Source organism: Molothrus ater, chromosome 7 (genome assembly GCF_012460135.2).
Source record: "Molothrus ater isolate BHLD 08-10-18 breed brown headed cowbird chromosome 7, BPBGC_Mater_1.1, whole genome shotgun sequence".
Classification (NCBI taxonomy): Eukaryota; Metazoa; Chordata; class Aves; order Passeriformes; family Icteridae; genus Molothrus; species Molothrus ater.
Window position 1 is genome coordinate 29,119,674 of NC_050484.2, and position 12,646 is coordinate 29,132,319.

The 12,646-nt window shown below is 40.9% G+C and overlaps 2 protein-coding genes across 7 annotated transcripts in view; one reads left to right on the forward strand and one right to left on the reverse strand.

Annotated features, from left to right (window-relative positions):
- Positions 1-19: 19 nt before the first annotated feature.
- On the forward strand, positions 20-11,017 carry CEP70 (centrosomal protein 70). 5 transcript variants are annotated; one of them, XM_036387064.1, is made up of 16 exons: positions 20-102; positions 538-637; positions 785-908; positions 1,243-1,423; positions 1,721-1,890; positions 2,973-3,032; positions 3,712-3,811; positions 4,203-4,291; positions 4,620-4,697; positions 5,729-5,831; positions 6,473-6,643; positions 7,239-7,385; positions 7,897-8,065; positions 9,302-9,416; positions 10,373-10,452; positions 10,822-11,017. In XM_036387064.1, the coding sequence occupies exons 1-16, from the start codon at positions 94-96 to the stop codon at positions 10,887-10,889; spliced, it is 1,764 nt and encodes a 587-aa protein (XP_036242957.1). In that variant the 5' UTR covers positions 20-93; the 3' UTR covers positions 10,890-11,017. The 5 variants fall into 5 exon arrangements, with proteins under 5 accessions (XP_036242957.1, XP_054371471.1, XP_036242956.1 ...); XM_054515496.1 differs by lacking the exon at positions 20-102 and adding an exon at positions 143-235; XM_036387063.1 differs by lacking the exons at positions 20-102; positions 2,973-3,032 and adding an exon at positions 143-235.
- Positions 11,018-11,467: 450 nt separating this feature from the next.
- The window catches only part of ESYT3 (extended synaptotagmin 3), a 35,070-nt gene continuing 33,891 nt past the window's right edge, over positions 11,468-12,646 (reverse strand). For both annotated transcript variants that reach the window (XM_036387060.1, XM_036387059.2), the window contains exon 23: positions 11,468-12,293. In XM_036387060.1, coding sequence (XP_036242953.1) covers positions 12,257-12,293 — 37 coding nt within the window. In that variant the 3' untranslated portion in view covers positions 11,468-12,256. The remainder of the gene's footprint in view (positions 12,294-12,646) is intronic.

Here is a 12,646-nt window from a genome sequence, read left to right on the forward strand (position 1 = left end):
GGCCCCCCCGCCCGCCGCTCCCGCCGCTCCGCTCCCGCCCGAGCGGCTCCGCGGCCTGAGGAGCGGCCCCTCTCCTGCCCTGCGGCCCTCGCCATGACCCAGGTACTCTGCAGGTCCCGGGTGTCGCTGCTGGGTGGTTGGAGCGGGACAAAACGCCATGGAGCAGTCCGTGAACCCCCTGAGCCGCCGCCGCCTCCCTGAGGGCTCCGCTCGCGGCGGGGCCGCTGCGCCCCGGGTGCGTTGGAGGGAGCCGAGGGCCGGTGGTTTGGGGTTCCTAAAGAGGAGAATTTAACTCATTGCGCGTATTCTGCTTTCAGTAGGGATCAGGAAAACTGATCATGCTGTGTGGTGTTAAGTACGCTTTTCCCCAATGTGCTTTGCAGATCGTGTTGGAGCTTCTCACAAGCCCTCCTGTAGTGGCCTCTTGGGGGGTTTGGGGTTGGTTTACTTTACTTTGTGGGCATTTGGTACCTTCTGCTGCACAGCTCATGCGAAGAACTCAGGTTTCTGCCTCATTTTCCCTTTCTCCCAATGCAGCAGGAGAAGGCAGAGTGGGAAAACCTAAACAGGATATTAATGCGTCATGGGTTGAAACCTGTGAGTCTTGCTGCCCCCCAAAGCTGCAGAGATACATCAGGTAATGTACATCAGGAAATGTAATTTTTGTATTTAGAAATAGTAACCATAAGTTAATAAGGCATTTCCAAAGCTGTCACTTCCTAGTGGCAGCAAACAGGCAATCTTCTTTGGCTTCATTGTGACTTTGCTTATGTTTTGTGTCCAGATATGATTGTCCTAGACCATGAGTCTTCTCAAGGAATAAGACTTGCGTTAAAAACGCTGGTGGAAGACATTGAGCGACAGCAGAAAGTGATGCAGGGACTTATGGAGGCAAATCGATGTCTTAGGTAAGACAGTGGAAGGAATTTACCTGCAGAGTAAAAGTATTATCAGTATTGGAGTATTGCATCTGCGGCCTGGTGGAGATCTTATCTCACCAGAGGCCTAAGACCTTTTTCCTGAGGTTATTGTTCAATATGCAGCAATGTTGTCTCAGTTCCTTTCATGCTCTTCTGTTGTTTCATCCGCTGCTTCTTCTCATATCAGTGTATTTCCCATACCGTGCCCATGCTGCCAGAGGATGTTATCAAAGGTCAGCACATAATGTCAGGTGTGTGCTTCCTGCACTGTCTATAGTGAAATGAGTTTAAGTTGAAAGCAAGGATTCATTTCTTTTTTCAGAGATGTGGTACGACTGGAACAAGGTCGGGCATCTCGGCAAGAGCAACGGGCTAATGATTTGGAAAATGTGGTGAAAAACATTAAGGCCAAAATTTGTCAGCTGGAAGATGAAACAATAGCTAAAGCATGCCAGCAACAGAGCCAAGTCAAAGAACTTCAAAAAGAGCAACAGGCTTCACGGGTAATTCAAATAGTGCTGCCTGAGGATTCAAACTTTTGACTTGTGGATAGTGTAAAAATATTTATGTTGATCTAAATAAACATGAATCTTGAGTCATAGGGTTAGTATTTTCAAACTATGCAGAATTTTCTAGAAATAATTTAGAAAAATATCTCTATTCCTCTTCCACTGTCTCTTCAGCACAGCTAAAACCCGAGTGCTCATTTTCCTTGGTTCCAAATGTGTACCTGGGCTTGTGCAGTACAGTCAGCTTGTGGGTCAGAATAATTCAGTAACAGTCCCGTTGCCTGTTCACAGGTGAAATACCAACAGCAGCAGGAAAAGCTGCAAGAACAGGAAGAGATCATTGCCCGCTTGCAGAAGGAGCTCAGCAGAGTTGGGAGGGAGGAGCAGCAGCGAGCAGACACTCAAAATAAAATGTTTTGTCAGTTTTGCAAAAGAGCTCCCAAGTCTGTCCTGGATCAGCGGTAAGTGATTCTCTTCTACTGCTGAATCCCTGCAACATTAAATGAAGAAACACATTTTAATGTAATGCTTCTTGCTATTTATATGGGGGAAAAAAGTAACCTGGAGACTTTAGGAGTACAAGATGAAATACGAATTCTTGTGAAGGTACCTCAGGGCAGTGATATTTTTCTTTCATGAAACTGTAAGCCAGATAAATCCATGGCAGAAATTTAAAAATTGCCACCCACTGCACACACTAGATGTCAGCAAAGGGAAGGGAATGATTCACTCTGCTCTGTAGCTGCAGTGTCGGCTGGGATGATCTCATCCTGGAATTCTAACATTTAAAAATGTCAGTTAAAAATAAACAAACCCCCCAGCAAACACCATCCTTAGCCCCCCTAAAAAGAGCCTTTCTGATTTTGGGAAGTGATGTTTGCAACTGCTGACTGCAGGCTTGCTTGTAAGCTTCCAAGTACTTTTGGGTAAGTTCCCAAAGTGTCACAGGGCTGTGTCTCTTGCTAGTAGGATTTCCATAGCTCTGCTACAATCAGGCATTTGCCAGTTCCTAGGCCTCAGGTAGCCATTGCTTTATTGTGCTGATAAAAAATCAGCTCTCTAGGCCTGGCCAGCAGTGTTTACCTGGGAAGCTTTTAAGAGAGATTGTGTGTGCTCAGCTTTTTCCTTGAGCCTTCACCGTATCAGAGGAAGGATCACTGAATTTCGTTTCCTGTCCTCCCTCATCTGTCTCTCCAAACCAGACAATCTCAGAGTGCTCAAGACACTTTATTTTGACTGTGCCTCTCTGTTAATCTTGCTGGACAACCACAAGCATAAGATGAGGAGGCTGGTGGGCAGATTTATCTTTTTTCTCCTCTTGAATATTTTGCTATTTCCAAACTAGCACAGATTCAATGTGTCTACTTTTCCATTTTGGCAAAGTGAGACCATGGTTGTCTGGTATGAGAGAAACTCCACTGTTTGGAGCAGCCACTTCCAAAGTGCAGTGCAGCTGTGTGAGCTGACCTGTTCCTCTGGGTTGGTCACAGTATGAGTTTTGTGAGAATATCTGAAATTCAAAATGAATTTTTCCTTTCTTCAGGTACCTTTGTCTAATTGACTATTATGAATCTCAAATTAGTCAGATTAAAAAGGAGCTGAGGTAGGTCTCATTGAATGCCCTGTGGTTCTACTGTTCAAATTTTTTTTGGCCCTTACTGTTCTTAAATTCTATAATGGTAAATATTCTGTGCTCCAGGTAGCACTAGCATGTAAGAAATAACAAAGGGTTATAATAGTCATGAAAATTTAGATTTTTCCAGAGAATAACTGGCAGTCAGGCTAAGCAGCTTCTCAGCCAGGAGATGAGGACAGTTAGGAGGCTTGGGGTATTCAGATACTTGAACTATGTCTTTCTTTCTTGCTTTCTTTCTTTTTCTTCCCATTTCTCTTTTACCATGGTTCACAGGCAGAATTACTGCATTAGCTGTGCTCAGTTGATTGATCTCCCAAAACTAAAGTTTTTCAGCTCTATCCCAGTGCCTGCATGGCACAAAGCAACAAACAGATACCTGAGACATTCTATAGTTTGAGATTACTGTTGACAAAACTGAAATGGGATTTGCTTGTACTGGAGTTTCTCCTGTGGATAAGTGCATTTCATTAGCATATGAAACAGCTTTCCCAGAAATTAGAGCAGGAATCTTAGGGCAGAATATCTATTCTATTTACTTGGTAGTTTATGGAAACATTATTATCATACATAACTGCTAACTAAACCAACTGAAATTTTTGAGCTAAATGAACTGCACTAAGCTGAACTAATTTATTTTTCCCGATAGGCAATATAAAAAAGATGAAGATGAGGTGCAGAGAGAAGTAAAAACCAAGGAAGAGTTCTTAAATCTAGATGCTACTCCTAATTACAAAGCACTGCTCATGGTATGGAACTGCCAAGAATAAGTCAGTGCAGATCTCTCAATGGTAACCCTTCAAGAGCCACATAGAAACATAAACATGTTTGTTTTCTGTCTCTTGTTCTTGTCATGTCTTCTGAACTTGTAACCTCTATGGGCAGAGTCCCTGTCCTTGTGCAAAGATTCAGCAAAATGTTGTGTGTCTGCTGAGGATTGCATAGACCTCCTTTGGTCACAGTGCTCCACCTGGGGTCTATGCACCAGGCTCTTGGGCTCACTCATCTGAGTCCTCATCCATGCTGCTTTGCTGTCCAGGCAATTGGGAACCCTTCTTAACATGCACACACTTTAAATTGTTGAAGCTTGTTCATTATGAAATGAGGGCAATAGAAGCAATAACCAAGTCTCTGTTGCAGTCTTTCCAGAAGCAGCTTACTGAAACAAAAGCCAAGAATGAACAGCTTTTGCTTGAAAATATAAATCTCAAGAAAAACTTGGAAATAAGGTGAGAAAGGATAAGTATCATTCTTTGCAAGGCCATTTCAGTCGACTTTGCTTTACAAGCACCAGCAATTGTAAAAGTCAAGTGTGAAATCTGTGATCAAAGAAATGAGATATGGCAGCAACAGCCTCACTGTTCTCCCTACACTGTTAATAACAGCTGCTAATGATTAGTTTGCTCTTTATTGCTGTTGTCATGTAGAAATATAGCAGAATTTAATTTCCAGAATGATTTTTTGGCCCTGGCAAAGCTTTTTTACTTTTTTTGCTTGTATGAATTTTATAGATACCTTCCAATGCAAGACATATAACATGGTACTTTTTCTGTCTAGCAGGCCAACTGCACAGGAATTAAAATTTTACAAGCACCAAGTGAAGAAACTACAGAAAGCTTTAAAGAAAACTACCCAGTAAGTATAGTCTTTCAGGGGCTTTCATGAATCCTCTGGACTTCTGAATGCAAGGTTACTCTGCAGCCTGTAATGTAGAGAGTAGCTTATAGACCGTGTGCCTTATCAGCATTCTTTGGAGCCTGGTTATGGGTAGCAAGTCCTGCTGGACCTCTGCAGCCCTCTATTTCTGAAAAGATGGCAGGGTCTCCAAATAGGGGCACAGCAGTGTGGGGTTTTTTATTTCATTTTGTCTTTCTGGATTTGATTTGAGCTCTTTTGCTGGCAATATGTACAGGGCCATCTCTGGTGTTTGCTGCTTCCATAAGCTGTAAAGGAAGTTATTGGTTTCATTATGGATTATAAATGGGAAAGTGTGAGTTGGCAAAATGTTGCAGCTACTGAAGTTATGTCCAGATTATTCTTAGAAATTGACTTTTTCTGAAATATTGCTAAGAAAATATATGGAAGATATAAAAGTTCTAGTACTAATGAAGTGTTTTTAACTGTAATTTCACTTAGTCATTTGTCCTTGTGTATACTGAATGCTAAATGCTAAAAAGACATCACCTTAACTTGAAAAAAATAGACCTGTTGTGTATATTTAAATGGTCTAATCTCTCGTGCAGTAGGTATCATTTGGATGAAAAGCAGTAGTGAGCTTTGTGTAATAAGCCAGGAAAGATATTCCAGCAGAAGTGGATAATAACTGAGCTTGGAATTTGACCCTTTAGAGTAAAATTCTGGATTTTAGGTCTTCAGCCATAGTAGAACTCTGGCAACAGAAAAACTGAGGGTGTCCCTTCTAGATCAGCAAGCAGTCTGGTATAGCCTCAGCCTGGAGACTTGAGATAAATAAATGATATTTGCATTGGGTATTGTGTTGTCAGTCTGTGCTACTTGGGTCTGATGGAATTCTGTTGCCCAGCATCATAATGTAGATATTGACTTGGTATGTTTAAGTGCTACACACCTGGTTCTTCCTCCAAGTTAAAAGGTAGCATCTCCTGCTAAGGCTGCTTGTGTGACCCACTGTGTGTATTTTTGTGCAGATTTTCAGGGAGTAGGACTGGAGAAAAAAAAGAAGAAAAGAAAGACTCTGGGAGAGTTGCCATTGTGGATCAGCTGCAGGCAGCTTGCCAGCAATACTTGCAGGTACCCAAATTGTATCTGTCCTGCATGTTTCTAGCGCTGTTACAATGAAATGTTTTACGTGTTTTGTTTAGCTGTGTCAAGTGTGCTGGTCTGAGGCTAAGAATGCCTATCAAATCCTCTGTGCAAGATGAGTCATGTTCTGGATTTGGCAGTCAGGGTAGCCTTGTTCTTGTTCTGTCTCAGTGTAAACTACCTGAAAACACAGCAAGGCAGCAGACACTAGGCTGGTAAATATGATTTAGCTGAAGTCTGATCAGGACAGGGGATTTGTTCAAGATCTTGGGTGATAAGATCTTGGGTGAAAAATAAAGTGGCCTTTATTTTTCTTCTAATTAAAAAGCCTAACTATAATAAAACTTAGCAAACTGTAAATTGTGGAATTTACAGTGCCTCGAGTGGATAAATGTTAACTATCCCTCAAAGGGAAGTATATACTTACATTACTTTTACATATCTTCTAGCTAGTATATGTTGAAATCTTTGAGTCTATTGCATGTTGAATGCATGTGTAAAATCACTCAATAGTAATATTGGAGCTATTTATGACTTAATTTTTGACAACCATGACTGTGATAGAGAGGGATTTTATTACAAAACATTGTACATATTTGAGCAATAACATTTGTTATTTGTTCTTGAAGGTTTTGTCCCATATTGATTCTATTTTGCAAAGCCCAAGAGCTCCTCCGTTAATATTCCGGCCCAGCAAAGGGCCAGTGCAGAATGACAATAAAGAGAATGGACAGGGATGTGGATTTGAGCACCTTCCACTCACTGTAGAAATGTGGGCAGATCAGCTCATAGCCCTAAAGGTAACAACACGTTGTTGTACTCTGTTTTTTGGTTTCCTTTCATCTGTTCTCCTCTCCTCCATCCCTCTCTATGTGTCGTTGGGGGCGGTTTTTACATGTAGCTTTTGTTATTTTCTGACCTGGTGTTAAATTTTACAAATAATCTGCTGTCCATGTGAAATATATACCAGAGATACTTCTCTGTGTAAATCTTCTATTTCATTTTATTGATTGAGTCCCTGAGAAGAAACTTAAGCTTCAGAGTCTGGACTTTACACATTGATGATGGTGCATTCTCTTCCTTCCTTTTGTCTGACCAGTGACTTTTTGATCCAAATACAAGTGAAATAGTTTTGTTTAAAGCCAAACTCTTTGTGACCAATACTTCCTATTTCACTGAAACTGTAATACATAGCAAATAAAATATTTTTACTCTGTTCTTTTCAAATCAAAGAATGTCAGCAAGATACTGTCAATAAATTCATGAAAATTAAAACCTTAACCTCTCCAGTGCTGGAATGTTTTCTGCATATGAGAAACAGAAAAACGTCTGTTTCTATACTAAAAACAACTTTAAGCAGTTTCTAAAATAAGTTGGCTCTCCTCCTTTCTTAAGGATTTGCATAGGTCCTTGAGAAAACTATCTCTGGAATTGCTGCCTTGGAACACTAAAGATCCACAGGATAACAGAGAATCCATACGAGTTGAAGACCTCCAGTTGATAGTAGATGCAATTTTGGAAGAACTAGAACATAAGGAAAAGGTAATTTTTACCAGAGATTTATAATCACAAGTTACTGTGGAGTTCTTAAATGCATTCTTCACACAGTGATTAGATTGGTGCATTTGAAAGCCTTGCAGCATTTAAGAAATACCTGTTTGAAGACATTCAGTAGTCAAAGACTCTTTTAACATAATGGATAAATTCACCTTGGGGAAGATTGCTTTAATCAAAGGCACTTGACCAGCAGTGAATTTGCATTGCCCTGTAGTCTCAGGAATTATCCTGTTCTGTCTCTTAGGGCTGAGAATACATAAATGCTTCTCTTAGCAACAGAGAAGGAAGCTTTCAAAAGAGTATTTGGAGTTTGGTGTATGCCTGTGCCTGAAAACTGTTGAAACTGTGTCTTCAGATTTAAAAATATTTGAAACATTGAGATTTTGTAAGGGAAGTTACACCTGTTCCTCAGACTGGTTTTAAGAATGTTTCACAGCTTAAAGTACTCTTGCCTTATTAAGCAGTACAATTGATGAGTTCTTCCTGCTTGCTCCAGAACAGCCAGACACACTCCTTGCAAACCCTGTCTGCCATAGTCTCCCACTTCCAGAAGTTGTTTGATGTGAATTCTCTGAATGGTGTTTATCCACGGATGAATGAGGTGTACATAAAGCTGGGGGAAATGACCAATGCCATGAGGAACCTCCAAGAGCTCCTGGAACTAGGTAAAGACTTACCACCTGCTGCTTGTTCACACCATTCCAAAAAAAGGAGACAGGTGAAAAGCTGCCCTCTTCATAGAAAATAATGTTGAGCTGTTGGGAAATGAATTAACTAGGTGTTTCCTTCACTGGGAAGACAAAAACATGTTCCTGTCAATTTATAGCTCAAATAGCAAATCCCCATTATTTGCAGGCCTTTAGTTGCTGAGGAATAACAGGGAGGCAGAAGATGAGAATAACAGGGGAAATAGAAATTTTTTTTTCCACAAAGCTTTTTTTTGGTGAGCTGATTTCATAATTGTTGTTCATTCTTCACTTGAAAGATAACAAATTTAAGGAAGAAAATAACTCTGTCTCGGAGGTAGATTTCTCCTCAGTACTTCATTCAAGTGTAATTGGGTCCAGTCCTCAGAAAGTTCCATCTTATGCTGCTAAACTTCAAAACAAGTTGTTGAATGTCAAAAACTGTCAGTACTCAGAGGTGTGGTTGGTTATTTCCCTTCTGGTGGTAAACTACTGTAGAACAGCAGCTGCTGCTGCTGGGTTAAAAGGTTGGGCTGGGCTGTAGGATGTCCAGCCTCAGTGCCTCTGGGCTGCTCAGCCTCATTCAAGGAGGGAAGCAGTGTTCCTGCCTGCAGCCAGCATGGGAGAGGAGGAAACCTCACCTCCCCCTAATAACTGCAGCTCAGAAGATGCCTTGTCCAAGCCTAGTTCTGAAATTGAAGGAGAAAAGGACAAAGAGGCTGCTACCTTCAGTCACAGCACTACAGACAGGTTAAAATTCAGTACCAAAACAAGTTCTGGGTGTTAACAAAAAACATCCTCCTCCAAACATTTCCATGTTTGTTAAGCAGGTTCCTTATTGGCCTAGCCCCTGCAGTGTGTCTGCTGTGTCACAAGAACCTAATTTAATAACCCACTCTCTCTATATATAATTTCAGTTAGCTGATTTCCACTGACATTGTAAGGATGCACTTTAGTACCCTCTCTGCTGTGAGCACACAGCTCTGCCAAAGATTTTTTAGCCACTAAAGGATTACTGAGAGAATCCCCATTCCTAGCTAACATTTGTTTATTTCTGACCATTTGTTTATTTCTGTTTTCTCTGAATGATGGAATGTATATGCCTAGATCTATGAAAACCAAATAAAATCTGTGCACCTGCAAAATTTCAGCTGTGTCTAAAATACTTCCCTGTCATTACTGTTAAAAGAATCATGAGGTGTTTGTTTTCCACAGACAGTTCAGCTCCACCCACTGTGGTAGTGAATACTGTTGGGAAACTGTGTGACATCATTAATAAGAACGTGACTGAGCAGGTACAGCAGCTTCTGGGCACCCAAGACATCCACAGGTACGTGGGGCTGTTCTATTGCTGACCAGTCTGCAAACATCAAATGTAGTAATTGAGAACTGGCAAAAACTGATGCTGAAAGAAACTTTCATCATTTGTTACAAAGTCAGTGAGCTGCAACAGCACAGGTGTTAGTTACTGCTGTCCTGCTTGAAACAAATCTTGTATCCTGTCAAAAAGATGAAGTTGACAGAGGGAAAAATTGGGGCCAGAAGGTTCCAAAACACTCTCTGGTTTGCATGGATAATGTGATCAAACAAGCCTTAATGGGATACATGTTTCATCAGGAGACAAATCTGGCATCTGGGTGGGGAGGAGAAAGTGATGCAAGTCCCAGATGTAACATTGAAGTGTTCTAGTTGCCAAGGCAGGGTTTGCCTCAAGCTGCCTACAAATACTTTAGAAACTGGACAAATCCAGTTATATGTTCAACAGGTAACAGCCACATCTAGGTGGTGTAGCAGACCCTGAGGGCTTGCATTCAGCATGTGCTTTACAGACAAACTAAAAAGGGAGCAGGCAGCAAGTCTGACACATGCTGAGTTAACAATACTCACTCCCTCAGCCTTTCTGCACTCATTTCTCAGTTTTAACTGGAGAACAGCTGCTTATAAAGCATTTCTTGCTCTACCTCCAAGGCAGTTATACCAGCCACCCCCAGGCAGTATATTTAGCATACACAGACAAATATTCCAGGCCCCAGACTACCTGGAGCCATGTGAGGGGGAAAGGAAGGATGTGTATACAGTGTTAGTAGTGAAATCAGAGATCCTCATGACAGCTCCCTTGTTGGCTGCAGGGTTCAGAACTGGAGAACAGAACATTGGTGTCCATGGTTTTATGTACTAAGTAGCAGTATTTTCACAAAGTCATGGCACAGAACAACAAAATGACCAAAGGGATGAACTTGCCACGTCCTTGCACCTCTTACCTGATTGTCTCACTTTCCATTCCAGTATCATCAATAAGCTTGAAGAACATGAGTGCTTCTTTCCACCCTTTCAAGCTCTCATTCAAGATTTGCTGTGTCTTCTAGGTGAGTAATATTTGCAACAATAATTATCTTCATGCCAACACTTCCTCATATAACTCTAAACAGTTAACACATGTTTTCTTTACTCCTGCTGTGCTAAAACAGAAGGAGGATGTGAGGGAATGTGCTGCCTTTGCCTCACTCTCCTTTCCACCTTTCCTCAGGAAGTGACCAAAACACTTTATTTTCATTTAACATGGGGTTGCATTTACTTAAGCATATTACTTACAAGCCTAATTGATTTTTTTCTGAAAGCATTAAAAAGCCTGAGGAGTTTATTTAATTCACGATCTGTTTAAGTTAGAATTTTGGTTGAACTCAAGGTGTTCTGGGTTCATAAGCCTAACCCTTTTGCTTTCCATTCTGTTGCAGAGATCAGTAATGTGGATGATATTTTACCTGCAGTGCAAAACCTGAAATGGGGAGCTGGTTATGGGTGATTCTGCTCTTCCTGAACAAGATTTCTCTTACCTGTGAATGTACCTGCTGGTGCACATGACATTGCAGCTACCTCCTAAGCAACACTTCCAGAATTTTTTTACTTAAATAAAAGTTACTGCATTTTTAATTTTTTTTTTTTTAATTCTTGGTCAATTTAAGAAAAACTTTAACTGCTGTCAACTGGTCTACTCAATTCCAGAGAGAGAACCAATATACTCTGTATCAGTCCAGGAAACTGAACCCAGCACAACACCCAGCACAAACTCTAACCACTTTTAATATTGCTGACACAGTCAGTATGAGGTAAAGATGCCCTTACTGTCAGAGCCAGCACACTTACACAAATCCTCAATCTTGGTTTTCTTGAGAGCCTATTTTAAAATGTGGTTCACATTTGCAGATCACTGTGGGATAGGAACATTGTTACTCAGTGAGTATTCTCTCTGCTTATGGACTGAGGCAGACTGGGTTAATGTAATCTAGGCCAAAAATCTTTGAAATTTGCTTCAGGCGATGGTTTGAAGTTACCATCGTTGTATTCCAAAAGTCAGTTTTAGAAAGGATTAGATCAAGTCTCTTATGCAAGACAATTAGAAGTTTATTGTACAGAAACAAGCACACCAAGCTTCCAAAAATATTTTGCCTCAATATTATTAAAGCTTAGTTTACAAAACTTTGCTGTTCCTCAGACAGAATCTGGGTTTACAAGATTTTGAAATGTACTGTAACAAAGGACAAAACCAGTTAAGGTGTCACAAACTAAAACCTTAATGACATCTTGGTGAGTTCATCTCCCTGCTTTTGGAAGCTCATTATTTACATACCTGCAGCCACAGTCAGCTAAAGTACTTTTGAACAGTGGACTACCAACTTCTTAGTTTCTCAAAAAAAATAGCTGTTAAAGAGTTTCTCTTTTAAAAGGTTCTCTAGCCCTAGAGCTGAAGAAGACTGTTTCAAAATGTATTCTTTTCAAACTACACCACTGCCATGTTAAAACAACATGAACAAGTTCCTAGAGCCATCAGACTGCCAAGCAAAGTAATGACACTTGGCTGACAGTCTAAAATCTCCCCAGGTACAACCCTTCTTTAAGAGAGGTTTCACACTTAAAGGTCCTTTGAGGAGGGATTTGCCAGAAATAGCAAAAATTAAGGACTTATTCTTTAAGGACAAATTATTCCCTATGTGGGGGAAAATATGTTTAACTTCAGTGAGAACTAATCCCTGAATAGGATCATTAAATTTGCATGTCCTGAGCTGGAGCCTGCTTCAAATTTGCAATGACTATGCAAAACATGTTAATTACAAGAAATATATACATCCATAGGAAGTTGAAAAATTAGTAACTTATGTACATGAGAATAAATCAGATTTTCTTGCGTCTGCTCCTTGTCAGCTCATACCTGCAAGACAAACACAATAAGTAATTACTGTAGTTGAAAACCTTAACAGTTTTAACTGGCACAGTAGAGAAAACTTGGGCTGATTTCTTGCTTCTGCTTCACAGGCAGCACAGCAAAGGAGGCTCCAGAGATGGCCTCAAACTTCAGCTCTTCACCAGGAACTTTGGGTGCATCTTTTTTTCCTCTTCCCATAATTGCCCTGAGACACACACACACAGGCTGGCCAGGGAAATGTGGTTTTCCTATTGGAATACTGGCTCACTGCCTGTGCAGATGGCAAGCTCCTGGACTACCCCACACTACATTCCTCGGGCTCCACTGAAGGAGAAAGAAGGAAGGACTCCTGCCATTTA

Bases quoted from the DNA above. Each gene is read 5' to 3' on its own strand.
- CEP70 (XM_054515496.1), top strand. From the start codon at position 158: ATGGAGCAGTCCGTGAACCCCCTGAGCCGCCGCCGCCTCCCTGAGGGC. The intron at 1,424-1,720 runs GTAATTCAAATA...GCCTGTTCACAG, and splicing joins AAGAGCAACAGGCTTCACGG to GTGAAATACCAACAGCAGCA. The intron at 7,386-7,896 runs GTAATTTTTACC...TGCTTGCTCCAG, and splicing joins AACTAGAACATAAGGAAAAG to AACAGCCAGACACACTCCTT.